General features: G+C 38.1%; 1 protein-coding gene across 1 annotated transcript in view; it reads right to left on the reverse strand.

Annotated features, from left to right (window-relative positions):
* Positions 1–10,212: 10,212 nt before the first annotated feature.
* Positions 10,213–15,369, reverse strand: part of VNN1 (vanin 1) — a 26,475-nt gene continuing 21,318 nt past the window's right edge. Inside the window, exons 7-8 of the mRNA XM_008586908.1 lie at positions 11,540–11,710; positions 10,213–10,526 (exon numbers count right to left, since the gene is read on the reverse strand). Coding sequence (XP_008585130.1) covers positions 10,344–10,526; positions 11,540–11,710 — 354 coding nt within the window. The 3' untranslated portion in view covers positions 10,213–10,343. The remainder of the gene's footprint in view (positions 10,527–11,539; positions 11,711–15,369) is intronic.

Below are 15,369 nucleotides of genomic sequence, written 5' to 3' on the forward strand. Positions count from 1 at the left end.
GTTGCCGGTCCCGGTCCAGTACGGGCGCGACACTGAGGGTTGCGATCCGTTGCCGGTCACGAAAAAAGACAAAAAAGGAAAAAAAAATATAAATAAATAAATAAATAAATAAATAAATAAATAAATAAATAAAAAGACTGATTCTCCAAACAGCTCAGGAATTTGGTCTCAAAACAAGTAGGAAAGCCAGGAATTGAATGCGGGCCTAACTATAAAGTTCTATTCCTTTGTGCTGACATTTTATTTCTCCATTTGTGTAAATGACTAGACTCATTCTGGTTTATAAATTGTGTTTGGTGAGTTCAGTTCAAGTGGCTCAATTTCCAAGAGTCTGATTACTTGTGATGGAATTGAGAGAAACGAGTTTCTGAACTTGCAGTATGGAGAACAAAAAAGGACAAATAGACCTACGGAAGGCAACTTCGTACAATCTACATACTTCTTGACTACAAAGGTAGTACACTATATATTTTCTTAAATATCAAGCTATAATACAGTTCAGCACAAATAACCATTATGATTACCAGAGAATATGTAAGTACAGAACAGGATAACCATGCCTTTTATTAGCCATGCAAAAGACATGTAGCCATTCATGGGCCTAGAATTCAACAGCTACTGAGTCAGTTCACTATAATGAAAACTTCATATAGATACCTAATATATATACAAAAAATTACATTACAGGCACTTCTATCTAAGTATCTTAGCATATCTAGAACTTTTATATCTAAATATCTCAGTATATTTGGAATATTCATATGTAAAGAGACTAACACAGTCCCTGGAACAGTAAATAATACTTACGGACATAAATAATGATATGGAATTTAAAAAGCAAAGTGGTAATTTAAAAACTGAATTCATTACAGAGCCCTGAGGACAGACCAAATATTAGCAGGTCTCATAAATCTCCTAATTACTCCTTTCAGAAAACAGGTTGGCTGATTAAAACCTCCTAATGCCACCAACTCTGAATCTTTTCAAGAATATTACAGGGTGGAGCTTTAGAGGATGGTGTATATATCTATCCTTTGGCCACCACAAATAGAAGAATGGCATGACACCGAGGCACTCAGCTGACACATCCCTAAGAAACTACACCTTGAACATTCTCATTGAACGTGAATCTCTGACCCAGATGTCATATTCCTGTGGACCTATAGAGGGCAGCCTTCTACAAATGTTTGTAGGATGGGAGTTTTTATACTGGGTCCCTCCTTCCAAGGGTCCCGGAATGGCGTGACCCAATATGAAGCAACTTTATCCCTCCACTTTTTTTTTTTTTCTTCTTCTTCTTGGGGGTGGGGGGAGAGATTGGGAGAAACTAGGGCGACAATTTCTTTCTTTTTTTTTTTTTTTCCTTTTTGTCTTTTTTCGTGATCAGTAACGGGATCGCAACCCCCGGTGTCGCGCCTGCACCGCGCTCAACCAGTGAGCAGACCGGTCTCTATATGGGATCCGAACCCTCGGAAGGAGCGCCACCACGCTCCCAAGCGCCGCACTCTACCGAGTGTGCCACTGGGCCGGCCCCAGCGCAAAAATTTCTAATACTGGATTTCCCAGAGCGTGTCCCTCAGATCCTTCTCTGGCATCTTAGAACTCTTGAAGGCAGAACCTGAACACACTGCTTGTGTGGGCACAACCTAAGCTTGGCCACTGCCGATCATAATAGGGGCGAATAATAAGTATGAAGAGGAGGAGGAGGAGAGGAGGAAGGGAGAGGAGGGGGAAGAGGAGAGAAAAGGTAGGAAGAGGAAACACGGAAGGGGCAGGAGGGAGAGGAGGAAGGAACTTGTACCGACCCTGTACCAGTCACTGGGCTGAGGGCATCACATGAAATCCCAAGTTTATTCTCAGAGCAACTCTAAATAATAGGTACTGTTTTAACCATCATTTTACAAAGGAAAGAACTGTAAATTAGATGTTACTACCAAAGGGCAGCAGTGGAATTTAATTCCTGATTTGCCTGACTTTAGAGATCTAGCTCCCAACCACTACTAAGAATTTGGGGGGTGGGGGGAGAGAGTCGTTTGACCAAAGTGTTTTCCCTTCTCTATAGGTCATTTCTACCTCAGACCCTCAAATTTCTAGATAGGGAAAACTGAGATTATTACATTATTGAGAATTTAATACCCAATTATGGATGGATTGGCAAAGAAATCTTAATTACATGCTAGGCAGATGATATAATAACATACTAATAGTAATTTTGAAACATTTTCAAATTAGTATTTGTAATTGTCTTAATCACTAAAAGTATTGCAATATATTTTTATCAGCAATCTCTGAAGATAACTTTCACATATATATTTCCGTTAAAATTTATCATATGTGTGCACCTAGGGAGTTATTTTCAGGTTATCGGACTTTATTTTTTGCTGCTAATGCTTTTATAATTGATCTCTTCAACAACTGCTTTCCTATTACCAGGTACCCATGAAAGCAGGCTTTTCAAATAATTTTGCTCATATTGCAACAGCAAATAAACCCTCAGTTAATTGTCTTGGATGAAGCAAGATGAAATTTTACCATAGAAAGGAAAAATCTGCTGTCTCACAACCAATTTCATTAAACCAACGTTATATTCTGTTAAAACAGTATTTTGTGATGGTAGTATTTTTATAACTCATTTCTAACTTTATTCAATCAACATGCCTACAATAAATATTATTTATCCAGTAATCTACCACTATACTGACAGCTGAACCCCGTAAGCTTTGGCAGAGTTCAAAGTTCTAGAAAGTATTAATGGCTAAATAGCTGTCCATGCTGATAGCTTTTGCTGTATTTCTGTGTCTGGACCAACATATGGAACTGATTTCAAAATATAAAGATTAAAAGAAGCTCTCTCTTCTGTTAACACATTTTCATTGATCCTTCTAAACTTACCTCTCAAGGCTGAAAAATTCCCATTCTATATGTTGACAGTATTCTTGCAATGTCTCAAGGAAAGTTTTTATTCTTCATGCCATGTCAACAGACATAATCAACTAACTTCAATCTTTGTTCCAGGATGTATATGTGCTTTAATATTGATTGAGTACTTTCATCTTAGCACCCACCCTGCATTCTACCAAAGTCTGCAGCTAGTAAAGCTACAAGATTGATGATGAAGAATGTGACATATCTCCCTGATAAAGGTAACAATGCAATTGAAATCTGACTTTAGTAATAGTTGAGCAACAAATCAGTGTCCAACACTTAAATGGGATTAACATTGAGTCCTCAGTAAGCCACAGTCTAGATAGCTTTGTAAGAAAATACGAGCAATCTAGAGTAGCAGAGAAAGCACTGGACATGAAGTTAAAAGGATCTTGGTTTGAGGATTTGATACACGTTAGTTAGAAAATTTGAATATTACACTTTGCTCTCTAATTAAAAAGGGAGAAAAAAATGTGCTACCTTGTGAAACATAAGAAAAAGTATGTAAAAATATTTGTAAACTATAAAGCACTACATACAAAATATCAATGATGCTTTTACATTCTCTGGGCAAGAAGATACAGGTAAAATCCAGATCCATGAAAAGGGCAGGAAACATAGAAACCTGATCTTAGCCTTGTTCTTAAAGAGACTGGTGTTACTGTGCCTTGCAATTGGCAGGTATATGGATGGAGCTGACAACAAAATAAAGGGACAGAAGGCAAGGAATATAACAGTTACAGGTTGGAGAATAAGAGGATGGTAGCAGCAGCCCTGGTGCTCATGGCAGACATCGATCATGTATCGAGTGATTTCTGCATGCTAAAGTTGAAGAAGGTAAGATACATGTCTTTGAGGAACTTTCATTCGATGATAGATATTACTAGCGCTCACCAATATTGATGAATCTCTTCCTTTTCCTGGGCATACATGGGAATTATACTTCCTACATCATTTAAATTTGACATGGACATATGACTCACTTTGGCCAATAAAATATGAGTGGAAATGACATGTATCACTTGATGTAAGCATTTAAAAGGCAGTATGCATTTCCTCCATATTCTCTTATTTTTTTATTTTTTATTAGCATATTCATTATTACAAATCATACTTATTCTTTATGCCCCATATCCAATCTCTCCCATCCCTCTCTCCTCTCTAATAACCATAGATTTGTTCTCTCCTTCTGATAGACTAACTATTTCTCTGTTGATTTGTTGCCTATATGATCTTTCCAGTACTGAAGGAAATGTGTTCAGGTCCATACTATTACCGTATAGCAGATGCTTCTTCTATTACTCTGGAGTGTGCTTTGTGGAGAAAAAGGACCTCTTCTTTTTTGTGGGGGGTCTCCACTGGTGACTGTCCATGTGCCAATGCAGTTGAGTGTCTGGTGTGCCATCTGCATGGTGGCTGTGATGACTGCTATAGCAACTAGCTGCTTTTGTGGCAGCCATGGCAACTGCAGTGGCTATGGTGGGCTACCCACGTGGAAATGGTGTTTTGGGTGTGCTCTTTACCTGGTTGCAGCTGGGTTTGGCTTCCCCTGGCTCCATACCTCAGGACCCTGGTGAGAACCTGGGGTAGCAGTGTCCCTGGTTGTGGCTAGGCCCCATATTCTCTTCTCATGCTCGAGAAATTATGGAAGTGTAGGTTGATAAGGAGTTGACACAGATAAAAACAAACAAACAGAAAAAGCCTGTAGTTCTGAACTACAACATAAATGCTAGCTCCCTGGAGTGAACTCTGCATAAGCAAGGAATAAACTTTTGTTGTATTGAGCTATGAGACTTTTGGTATTATTCGTTACTGCATCATAACCTAGCCTGTCTGCTGACTAATACATATTCTAAAGAGAAAGTAAGGCACAGTGAAGGAGTATATACATTTGAGGTAGAAGGAGCTGGACATTTTATCCCAGCTCAACCACTTATTATTGGTTGACGTTGAATGTATTACAGATACTCCTTGACTTAGGATGGGGTTATATCTCAGTAAACCCATTGTAAATTGAAAATAGTGAAAATGCATCTCGTGGACCTAACGTAGAGAACATCATAGTTTAGCCTAGCCTACCTTAAATGTGCTCACAACACTTATATTACCCTGCTATTGGGCAAAATCATTTAACAGAAAGCCTATTTTACAATAAAGTGTTGAACATACCATGTGTAATTTATTGTAGAGTACAGTATTGGTGGTTGGCCCTCATGACTGTGTAGCTGACTGGGAGCCGTGGCTCACTGCCACTGCCTAGCATCACAAGAGAGTATCTTATAGCACTTCAGTAGCTGCATATTACTTTTTGGGAAAAGACCAAAGTTAAAAATTCTAAGTACAATTTCTACTGAATGAATATCACTTTTGCACCATCATAAAGTCAAAAAATTATAAGTAGCGGACCATTTGTACTTAGCCTCTCTAAGCCTCAGTGTTATCCTTTTAGAATAAAATAGTGTTTGCTTAACAGGATTGTTTTGTGTGAAAAAGTTCCTGGTTTTAATAGATACTTAAAAGAGCTCATTATTGTTATTATACCTCAGCAATAATAAAATGTGCTTGGAATATTTTAGAAATAAACACAATGACTCTTGTCGGGGCCACTGTACATGCTTGGAAGAATGCACTGAGCAGGGGCTGAGGGGCTGTCCAGCATGGGAAAATAGCAGCCAGCCTTTGGGAACATGAGGGGTAGGGCATGCCCCGGGTGCAGGATATTAGAGTGAGAGGGCCATGGAATCCTTCAGAAGCATTTTTATATTTTACAATTGTTTAATTCTTTCCTTTTCTTTTAGTTGCAATTTTGAATATTTTGCAAGACCAGGGGTTCCAGGCAAGTAGGAGCATCATTCTCTACAGTCAGCTGACACAGACACTTGACCCCCTCTCCAAAGACTGAATATTATTGGAACCTGGAATGTCTATGTTGTTTTTATTTTCTTAAATTTTTATACAGATGTATTTATAGAGATATAAAGAATGTTTTCCCTCCCCTATTTTCTCCATCACCTTGAGAGTACTTTTAGCAAAGAGAAAAAGACCACAGCAATATTTGGGGAGGTTTAGGATTTTTTAAGGAGAGAAATGAATGAGTTACAGCCCACATTTATCCTTCTTTCCCACCTCCACTGGTTTCCTACATCTCTGCTGGAGAACACTTTGAAGCTCTCCCATCATTGCAAAGATGCACTTAGTAAAGAATAAAGAAAAGGCAAAAAAGCTGGATGAAGAGAGTCACAGCCCAATGATCTCCCAGTTGGCATTCTTAGGTCCCACCTTATGGGAGAAAGCCCTTCCCTGTGACAATTAGGATACATGAAGTGTGTCACCACATTCCCAGGCTGCAGCCAGCTGCTCAGCTGGCCTTCTGTCCTGGTCCTAGTATCTGGGCTCCACTCACCCCAGAGGCCTGTCTTAGAACTGCATGCAGGGCCCCCATCAGTTCAGGTTAACAGTTATCAGCAAACTACCAGACACCAGGTCCCCTTGAACCTGACACCATTCAGTTCCTGTGAGGTAGGAGCCAGACCAGAGAAGTCTTGCTCTCACCAGCATTCATACTCAGGACAGGTTCAACTCTAATAAATGCAAGTTCTCTGAGGTTGAAACCAAAGCTCCCCATGCCTTCACACCTGGCCATTGAAATTGGACAAATATTGAGCAAGAAGAAAGAACAATGCAATGGCCAAGTGCTCCTGAGATGCCAGGAGGCTGGAGGAAAAGGAGATTGCCACCTGGGCTTCATTTGTTGAGCAGAAGTCAGCCCTCCACGTACAGGCCAGGTGCATTTCCCTGTAGGATGGCATTTTTGAGGACTGGCTTTTGAAGGGATGCATGGTTTGTTTCCTGTCTGATAGCACCACACCCAAACAAACCTTTCTGTCATAAGCACTTTTCTAGAGCTATAAATACAGGTGACTCACATTTAAATCTGCATCTATGTCCAAATATAGGTCCCCAAATGTGCTTTGGCCTGTGTCTGCAGTCACCAGTGTGTGAAAATATGTGTGTATGCACATGTGTGAGTGAGCACGCGTTCTTTTGCATTCCCATATAAGAAACTTTGTCCAAAAAAATAAGTGTCATGTTTTCATTGGATTATAGAGAACTCTCATGGATTTTCCTCCCTTCCCTTCTTCTTTACTCTTCCCCTTTCAGCTCTGATTCATGCTAGACCTTATTTACTTTGTCATGTCCCGCTCCTTGGATTCATTAAGGACTTTGAAAAATAGTACATCTTGATTGTCAAGAATACAAGCTTTTGTTTAAGTCTAATCTATAATTTACCATAATAAAAATGATATACACAATAGCAGCACTACACTGCAGCACTATTAATATATAGGTTGCTTTCCTCATATTTTAAGTTTTGGTGATAATTGTCTTCATATTTAAAGTGCTCTTTAGATTTATTAGGTCCCATATTTACTTACTATTTTTATCTACTAAGTTTCATATTAATCATGCCAACACCAAATAAGTAAGAATAATATTAGAACACAGATTTGCTTTTGCACTGTCTATACTTAAAGCAATAATCCTATTGAGCACTAGAGCATGCTGCCTAAGTATTACTAGTGGATGTAAGATACTTTCCTCATCTAAAAATTTTACTGTCTTTTCAAAAACAGAAATTAAAGTGATACATTTGGAACAAGCTCAGAACATCCACAGGACAGAGAATTAGAGGAAATGGGAGGAATAAGAAGACAATTTTCAGTATAAGGGCCAAATGATGTGTTTTAGAACAGCCTAGACATCTACATGACTTTCCAGCTGACTTTTTCAGTATTCCTCTTGATATTCAAAACACTGATTATTTGAGTCCCTCTTGTGTAATATATATTTTTATAGATTATAAGGGGGAAAAAAACCTTGCTTTAAAAAAAAAAATCAGTTAATTAAATATGGTGATGTTTTTAAGATCCTTTTTCTTAGTGGTGTCACTTCATGAAGTAATGATCCTGGAACTTACGCTGCTTGTTCTCTGTTACTTTTTGGTGTGTATTCCCTTATAAAGTAGACTTCTCAAAAATAAATGCAAAAGTCACTGGTGTATATCAAGAGGAGTTGGTTTTGCCACAAAGTGTAATTAAGCCAATAATCAACTTGAATTTTACTACAGACCCAAAGTAGAGGTTATTAAATAACAATGTAATTATAGAAAGTAATTATAGAAAGTTCCTTGGCATAGTAATTTTCAAATATAAATATTGGTAGTGTATTTTGAAAGACATATCACATGTAGCAAAAAGAAAAGAAAAAAATCCCACTTTTTAAAATTCTATAGCAAACACACACATACATATATAAATATAAATACATATATTCACCTCAATAGCCAGCATCCAAAATGACCCACAATGATCCCCACATCTTGATAGTCTCACTTTTGTGTGATTCCCTCCCACATTGTACCAGTGTTGGTCTATGTGACCCATTGCACATGGCAGAAGTGATGCCACCTCTGTAATTAGGTTATAAAAGACTGCAGCTTCCATCCTAGGTTCTCTGTCTCTTTCTCTCATGTTCTTTCTCTCTGAAAATGATCACTCTGGGAGAGGCCAGTTGCCATTTTGTGACAATTTCAGTCCTATAGAAAGGTCCATGTGGTGAGGAACAGAGGCCTTCAGCCAACTGCCAGCAAGAAACTGACACCTGTCAACAACCATGTGAGTGAGCTTAGAAGATTTCCTAGCCCCACCAGAGCCTTGAGACGACTGCAACCCTGGGGACAGGTTAGCTACAAGTACAGGACAGACACTGAGCTAGAACAGCCTTGCTAAGCCACTCCTGGATCCTGACCCTCAGAAACTTGGTAAAGACAATAAATTACTTGGAGTAATTTGTTATACCACCATGGATAACTAATAAAGTTGTCAATGTTATACAGAAAAAAAAAGGATTTTTTGAAGTCTTTAATATTTCAAGCCTATCACTGACACATCAGCAAGTTTTTTGCTTTAAATTAAAATTATATGACAGTATTGAGGCTTGCCCTGATGATTCCTGTTCCTAGATACATAAGGAGCTTTCTTATTTTCTATTAGGTCTTGAAAAAAGGATCAGTTAATGTCACCCAAAAGCACGAGATTACTTTTACTCAAATATTTTTTGGATGATGTAGTATTTTTTAGGAAAAAGATCTGCCACAAAAAACTTTTATTTCAAAGTGTTGTGTTGCTGGCATGGATCACCACTGCCTTGATCTCTTTGCAGAAGGGCATGTTTTGCACAGTGTGAGATGCATATTAGTGCATGTGGATAGTCTATCAGGTAAGAGAGGTTTTGACTTAAAAGATGTTCTTTGTTTCACTAATTTGTGCAATGTCAAGGGATTCTACTGTTATTGAAACAGAACATTTAATGCTAGATTAAATATATAATTTCAAAAATGTGACTTTCTAGTTTCCTAATTCCAGAGAATATTCAATGATCTGGTGGCTTCACTATCAATTCATCAGCAATTCTTCTCTAAGAGTGTCTACTGGAATCTGTGGACCCAGGCTAGCTGGATAAGAAACCCTTTTACTAGGAAACCATTTTGCCTCAAGCTTCAGATAATGGTGGAAAATGGAGGTGATAGGAAAGGGAGGGGAGATTAGACATTGTTTTCTAGGGCTGCCATAACAAAGTACCACAGACTGGGTGATTTCAACAACAGAAATTTGTTTTCTCATGATTCTGGAGGCTGGAAGTCCAAGATCAGAATGACTGCAGGATCGGTTTTCTGAGGGCCTCTCTCCTTGGCTCATAGATAGTTGTCTTTCTCTATGTCTTCACATGGTCTCCCTTCTGTGTGTCTGTGTCCTAATTGCCTCTTCTTATATGAACAGTCATGTTACATTAGGGTCCACCCTAATGACCTCATTTTACCTTTATAAAGAGCCTATGTGCAAATATAGTCATGTTCTGAGGTACAAAGGTTTAGTACCCCCAGTATGAATTTTGTGGGGGCACTATTTAGCCCACAAGAGAAGTAAAATATATTGTTTAGGTAGATAACTAACAGAGAAAAAAGATTAAATCATTGAAAATCTTAAGCAGAACTGAATCAGAGATATTTGTTGTAATAGCAACAATAGATTTAGACTTCCTATAAGTGTATTTTATGATAGTTTTGATGTGCTTTTTTTAACTGTAATTTTTATTTCTTCTGTGCAAAACATTTGTGATACTCGTTTGATACAAACAGCCCAAATCTAAGAAAGACCAATGATCAAATGCAGGTGTTTTAAAAAAATCTACTTTAATAGCTATTATATTAAGCTTATATTATGTTATGTGTGTGCTACATAAATGTATATTAGTAATTCATTTACACCAGAGACCGCAATTAGCAAAAATCCAGACCAATCCTTTTCTCATCTGTCATTATTTAAATTATCCAAAATAAAATGGAAAATATAAATATTTTACCAATATATTGAGTATACAATAGGTGTTATAACTATTAGCATTATTATTAGTGCCTGTGCCGTGAGGGCTGATGAAACATTTAATGCCCCATCCTTCTCATACCACCTCCCAAACAGAGTTGCTGTTAATACAGGTGCAGATATTGGCTTCAGGCTGAACAAGCGTCCATCACTTGATACCTATTTACAAGACAGAAAAGCAGACAGGGTGTTCCTTTAAGTTATATAATCCCACAAGACACTTTTAAAATTCAGTATAACTGGATGAAAAAACAATAAAAATACTGGCCAAATTCCGTTCTATTAGATATATTTGAAATATTGCAGAGTACAAGAAAAATTGGAGCTATTTAACTGGTACCAATTCATTTACTACTAAAATGCTTGCAATCAATATCTTATAATTTCCTTAGCTGAGACAGCATCCCATGTTTATAAACATAAAACAATAGACCCGGTAGTATATAAGAGAGAAATCTAGTCCTCTCAGGTAAGATAAAAACTCCCCCAAAGGATCAGGAGCGATAGACTAAGGGGGGTTGAAATAAGCATCTATTGTCCCCAGTCACTCAGTCCCCACAGTCTCCTAACCATCTCATTCTGTTCCCCACCCCACAGTTGTTTCTGCCAGGAAAGGGGAGAGCGTGCCAGGAAAAACCAGGGGAAGCCTGTAGCTGGGCAGAGCACATGCACAGCAAGAAATTATTTCTGGACTCTTAAAAAACCCCAAAAAACAGTTATTGCTTCTTTGCCAACATCAGCAGCTGTCGAATTCTCTCTCCTTCAGCTTTTCCTTTTCTCCTTTTCTCCTATGGCCACACCAGGCTTTGACCTACACAATGACAGGGTGCCCTTTCAACTTCCTTAGGCTGTCACTCCCCAGTGATTTTCAGGGGCTTTCTCTGGTGGGACTGGTCCTGAAATTATTCTTGTTGAATCTACTTCCTGCTCAACATACCTTGAACAGCCCAGCTCCTTAAATAAGATTTTTTTCTTTATTCTCAAGAACACGATAGTTATTACAGTAAGAATTTTCAGGCAAGAAATTCAGCCTGCTCAGTGTCCTTCACAATCCCCAAGGATAATTTCACCCTCTCCAAGTGGAGATTTTTATATTTGTAAGTACTCATGTAGATTTTGATCTCAGAAAGTGCTTCTTCTTGAAATTGGCAATAGCATGTAAAGATTCTCACCTGAAATTCTCCAGGTGCAAGCTGAATTTCACTCAGCAACACCTCAGGGAAGACATGCTGGGTTTCAAAAGTGCCACTGAGGGAGAACATCTCAAACGTGGTGGAAGCAGTTTCAACTGGGTCACCACAAGTGTTTAAGTCATTTGTTGCACACTTCAACAGAGTGCAAATCTAGGGGAGTGACACAAATCAGTTAGTCATAAGAAAGTCGCAAGGGATGTGTTAATTCACCTGTATACTATATCAAAACATCACCTTGTACACTGTAAATATGATTTTTATTTGTTAATTATACTGTAATAAAGCTGGGAGGGGATTTAAAAATAAAAAATAAAATAAATAAAATGCTAGCTGCTCTTAGGAAAAAAAAGTCATAAGAAAGTTAATTGAAATACTCTCCTGACCCAGAAAAATGCTGTGCCACTTTGTATAGTAAATAATGTTATTTTTTTATTAGATTAATCCAGTTTATTGCTGAATAACTAACGCAACTAGTAATAAAAATAAAGACTTCAGACTCCAGTAGTTCTTGCAAGTCACTGTTAAACAGATTAACCACGTACAGAAGCAATCAGATCTTTGGCCTATAGCCATGAACAACTGTATCATCATTGCTCGCAAGTTGGCAATGCTTTTTATTATCAAGAATGTTCAAATTTTTAAAAAGTTTAAAATTTAGACACTAGTGTACTCTCTCTCTTACTGCCTATTTCACACAATAAAAGACCTTTAGAGTTGTAACGAGCCCTAGAATTGATCTAGAGGCAACCCCTGTGATCTGGAAAAGTTATTTTACATCTGAACATGGACTAAACAGTTCTCAATTAGATTTTTCTTCCACTATATAACCTAGCTATTTGAACATAAAGTATATGAATCATCTCACCATGCAGATGGAAAGTTCTCGAAAGGAAGATCCATATTCAGTTAACTCCATTTGTACCTCTTCCAAGCTACCTTCATTTCTTGCATGACTAAAGCGTTAGCCTCTTACTGATCTCCCTGCTCCCATTTTTGCAGATGGAAGGCAAGCACTTTAGGGCAAGTGTGTTATAACTTTCAGGTAAAGGTAGAATGAACATATGCTTCTGTTTTGTTCCCTTGAAATCCTACAAAAATCAACACTGATTTTTAAAATAAGACAAATTCACAAGGAAAGGTGAACTGGAGGATAGAACACAGCATGGCTTTAGAAGCTAGTTGATGCAAAAGGTGGTAACCTATTTAGCAGACCTAAGAAAGCCACGTCCTAAACTGGCAGAGGGGAAAGCCAAGAATCAATGCTCCCTTGCACTGCAGAGAACTCAAAAAATTCATCACTGGGACCACTAGGTACCTCAGAGCTGGGAGTAAGGTTGTGGTGGCTAAAGTAAGGAAAATTGTTGAAAAACTGTGAAGAATGCCTTAGGTAACTAAGTACCCAGCAGAGATGGGCAACTGACTCTCCCTTACTCCAGTAAAAGACTCATAACTTACTTCCACAGAGGTTAAAGCAATGTTCTTTAGATGAAAGTTTGAAAGGCATGGTTTAAGGGGATTACATGAATGAAGCAAACTGAATATTAGAAACATCTTCCTCCACCTCACCACCACTCCCTGCAAGGCCATTTCCCCCAGATAGTTCTCTAAATGCTGTCAGCAAGAGATTTATTCTTTAGGAATAATGTTACCAGATAAAATACACAACAGGACTCCTGTTTAAATTTGAAGTTCATATAAACAATGAATAAATTTTTATTGTAACTACATCCCAAATATTAATATATATAATATGAGACATAGTTATACTAAAATATATCAAATTATCCGAGCATCCTGTATTTTTATTTGCTAAATTAGGCAACTATATTCAAGAAGGAAATTAGAAGAACCTTGAAACCTGGGAAAACGGACCAGCCCAAGAGGAAGTCTCTAAAGATACTTACTTCAGGGGTTTCCTTAACAAAAGGTCCAGCTAGAGCTCTCCACTGTGAAGCTCAAAGTTAGCAAGTATCACCCACATACTCAGAAGTTTTAGTTTTTGGTAATCTCCAAGCATTACCAGATATATTAGGAAACATAAAATGGATACGTAAGGAAAACTTATAAAAGGAAAGAGACCAAAGCAAGCAGATAAAAGCAACTTAAAGAAAACAGAGAATATTCAGGGGGAAGATGCTTCAAGAACATTTTACCTTAATCACCTCAGAGAGATAAGAGAAGATATTGCAAGTCTGAAACAATACCGTCAACAAAACCAACAACAAAAGGAAAAATAAAAGGAAAAACTATAAAAAGAGGGAAAAAAGAGCTCTGGGAAATTTAAAACATATTAGCAAAAATAAAAGACTCAGTGCAAGAGTTAGAAAATCAAGAGGAGGAAACCTCCCAGAAAGTAGAGAGTAAAAGAAAGAGATGGTAAATAGCGGAAAAAATATTTTAAAACTTAGAGGACCAATCCAAAGGACTCAGGATCCCAATAGTAAGGATAAAGAGAGAAAAAGAAAATGGAAAGGAAGAAAATCTTTAAGGATCTGGTCACACAGGGAATCAGGGATCAAAATAACTTTAGAATTCTCAGTGGCAACGCAAAAAGAGAAAATAATACCTTCACAATTCTGAAAGAAAATTATAACCACCTTTCAATTCTTTACTCAGAAAATACTTAACCAAATCTAAGAGAAGAGGCATTTTTTAAGACATGTAAATCTCAAAATTTAACTCTCCCACTAACAACAACAAAGGCATAAACCAAAATCAAGAAAGACGGGGAACAGAAAACAGGAAATCTACCCAGAGGAGTGATAGAAGAAATCAGGATGATGATCAAAGGAGATTCCAGGATGACATCTATATTGAATAGGCCGTGGAGGAAAGCCAGTTCAGGTGAGAGCAGTGTGACTCAAGAGACAAACATGTTGGAGGGTTGGCTCCAATGTAACAAAGGAGCAAATAAAGACAGGAGAATGACAGGGAATCAAAAACAAGACAAAAGCAAAGACAGAGAATTCCTAGGATGACAGTAAAGGAAGTCTCATGATGACAGCTGTGCACAACAACCAGAGGAAAACCAGTACAGAGAAAGGTTATTATTTTTTTTTTTTAAATTTTTATTTTTTGTCTTTTTTCGTGTCCGGCAACGAATCGCAACCCTCAGTGTCGCGCCCGTACCGGACCGGGACTGGCAACGGGATCGCAACCCTCAGCGTTGCGCCCGCACCTCGCTCAGCCAGTGAGCGGGAACCGGTCTGTATGTGGGATCCGAACCCTCGGCGGGAGCGCCGCTGCACTCCCAAGTGGCGCACTGTAGCAGTGCGCCACCGGGCCGGCCCAAGAAAGGTTATTTTTAACTAGGATTACCAGATGAAAATAACCTTTTAGGGAAATTGTTCTGAGATGCTGTTGGAAGGTATGGAGAGTTTTTAACAAAAAAAGTTAAAGAAAATAAAGTAAATTTTAAAAAGCAAGGCAATTAATAACTTCTAGAAAAAATAATGCCATCAATGCTCTACTCTGAATGATGTTTGCATAGTCATAACAACATAATTGATATACATAAATACTGATATACATAAAAGTCATATTGGAAGGATGGTAAACAGGACACAGGCAGGATGATATAGCAAAGCTAAATGTTCATCTACCAGAGTAGAAAATAAAAGATAACTAAAACTGGTGAATTTTCATACATAGAAATACTATTAGGAAATACGAATTGTAATTGCAAAAAAGAGAAGTCAAAATTGCCACTGGGAAGGGCCGGCCCAGTGGCGCACTGAATAAGTGCGCCGCTTGGGAAGCGCGGCGGCGCTCCCGCCCGAGGGTTCGGATCCCACATACAGACCGGTTCC

This window comes from Galeopterus variegatus, unplaced genomic scaffold (genome assembly GCF_000696425.1).
Source record: "Galeopterus variegatus unplaced genomic scaffold, G_variegatus-3.0.2 Scaffold114, whole genome shotgun sequence".
Classification (NCBI taxonomy): domain Eukaryota; kingdom Metazoa; phylum Chordata; class Mammalia; order Dermoptera; family Cynocephalidae; genus Galeopterus; species Galeopterus variegatus.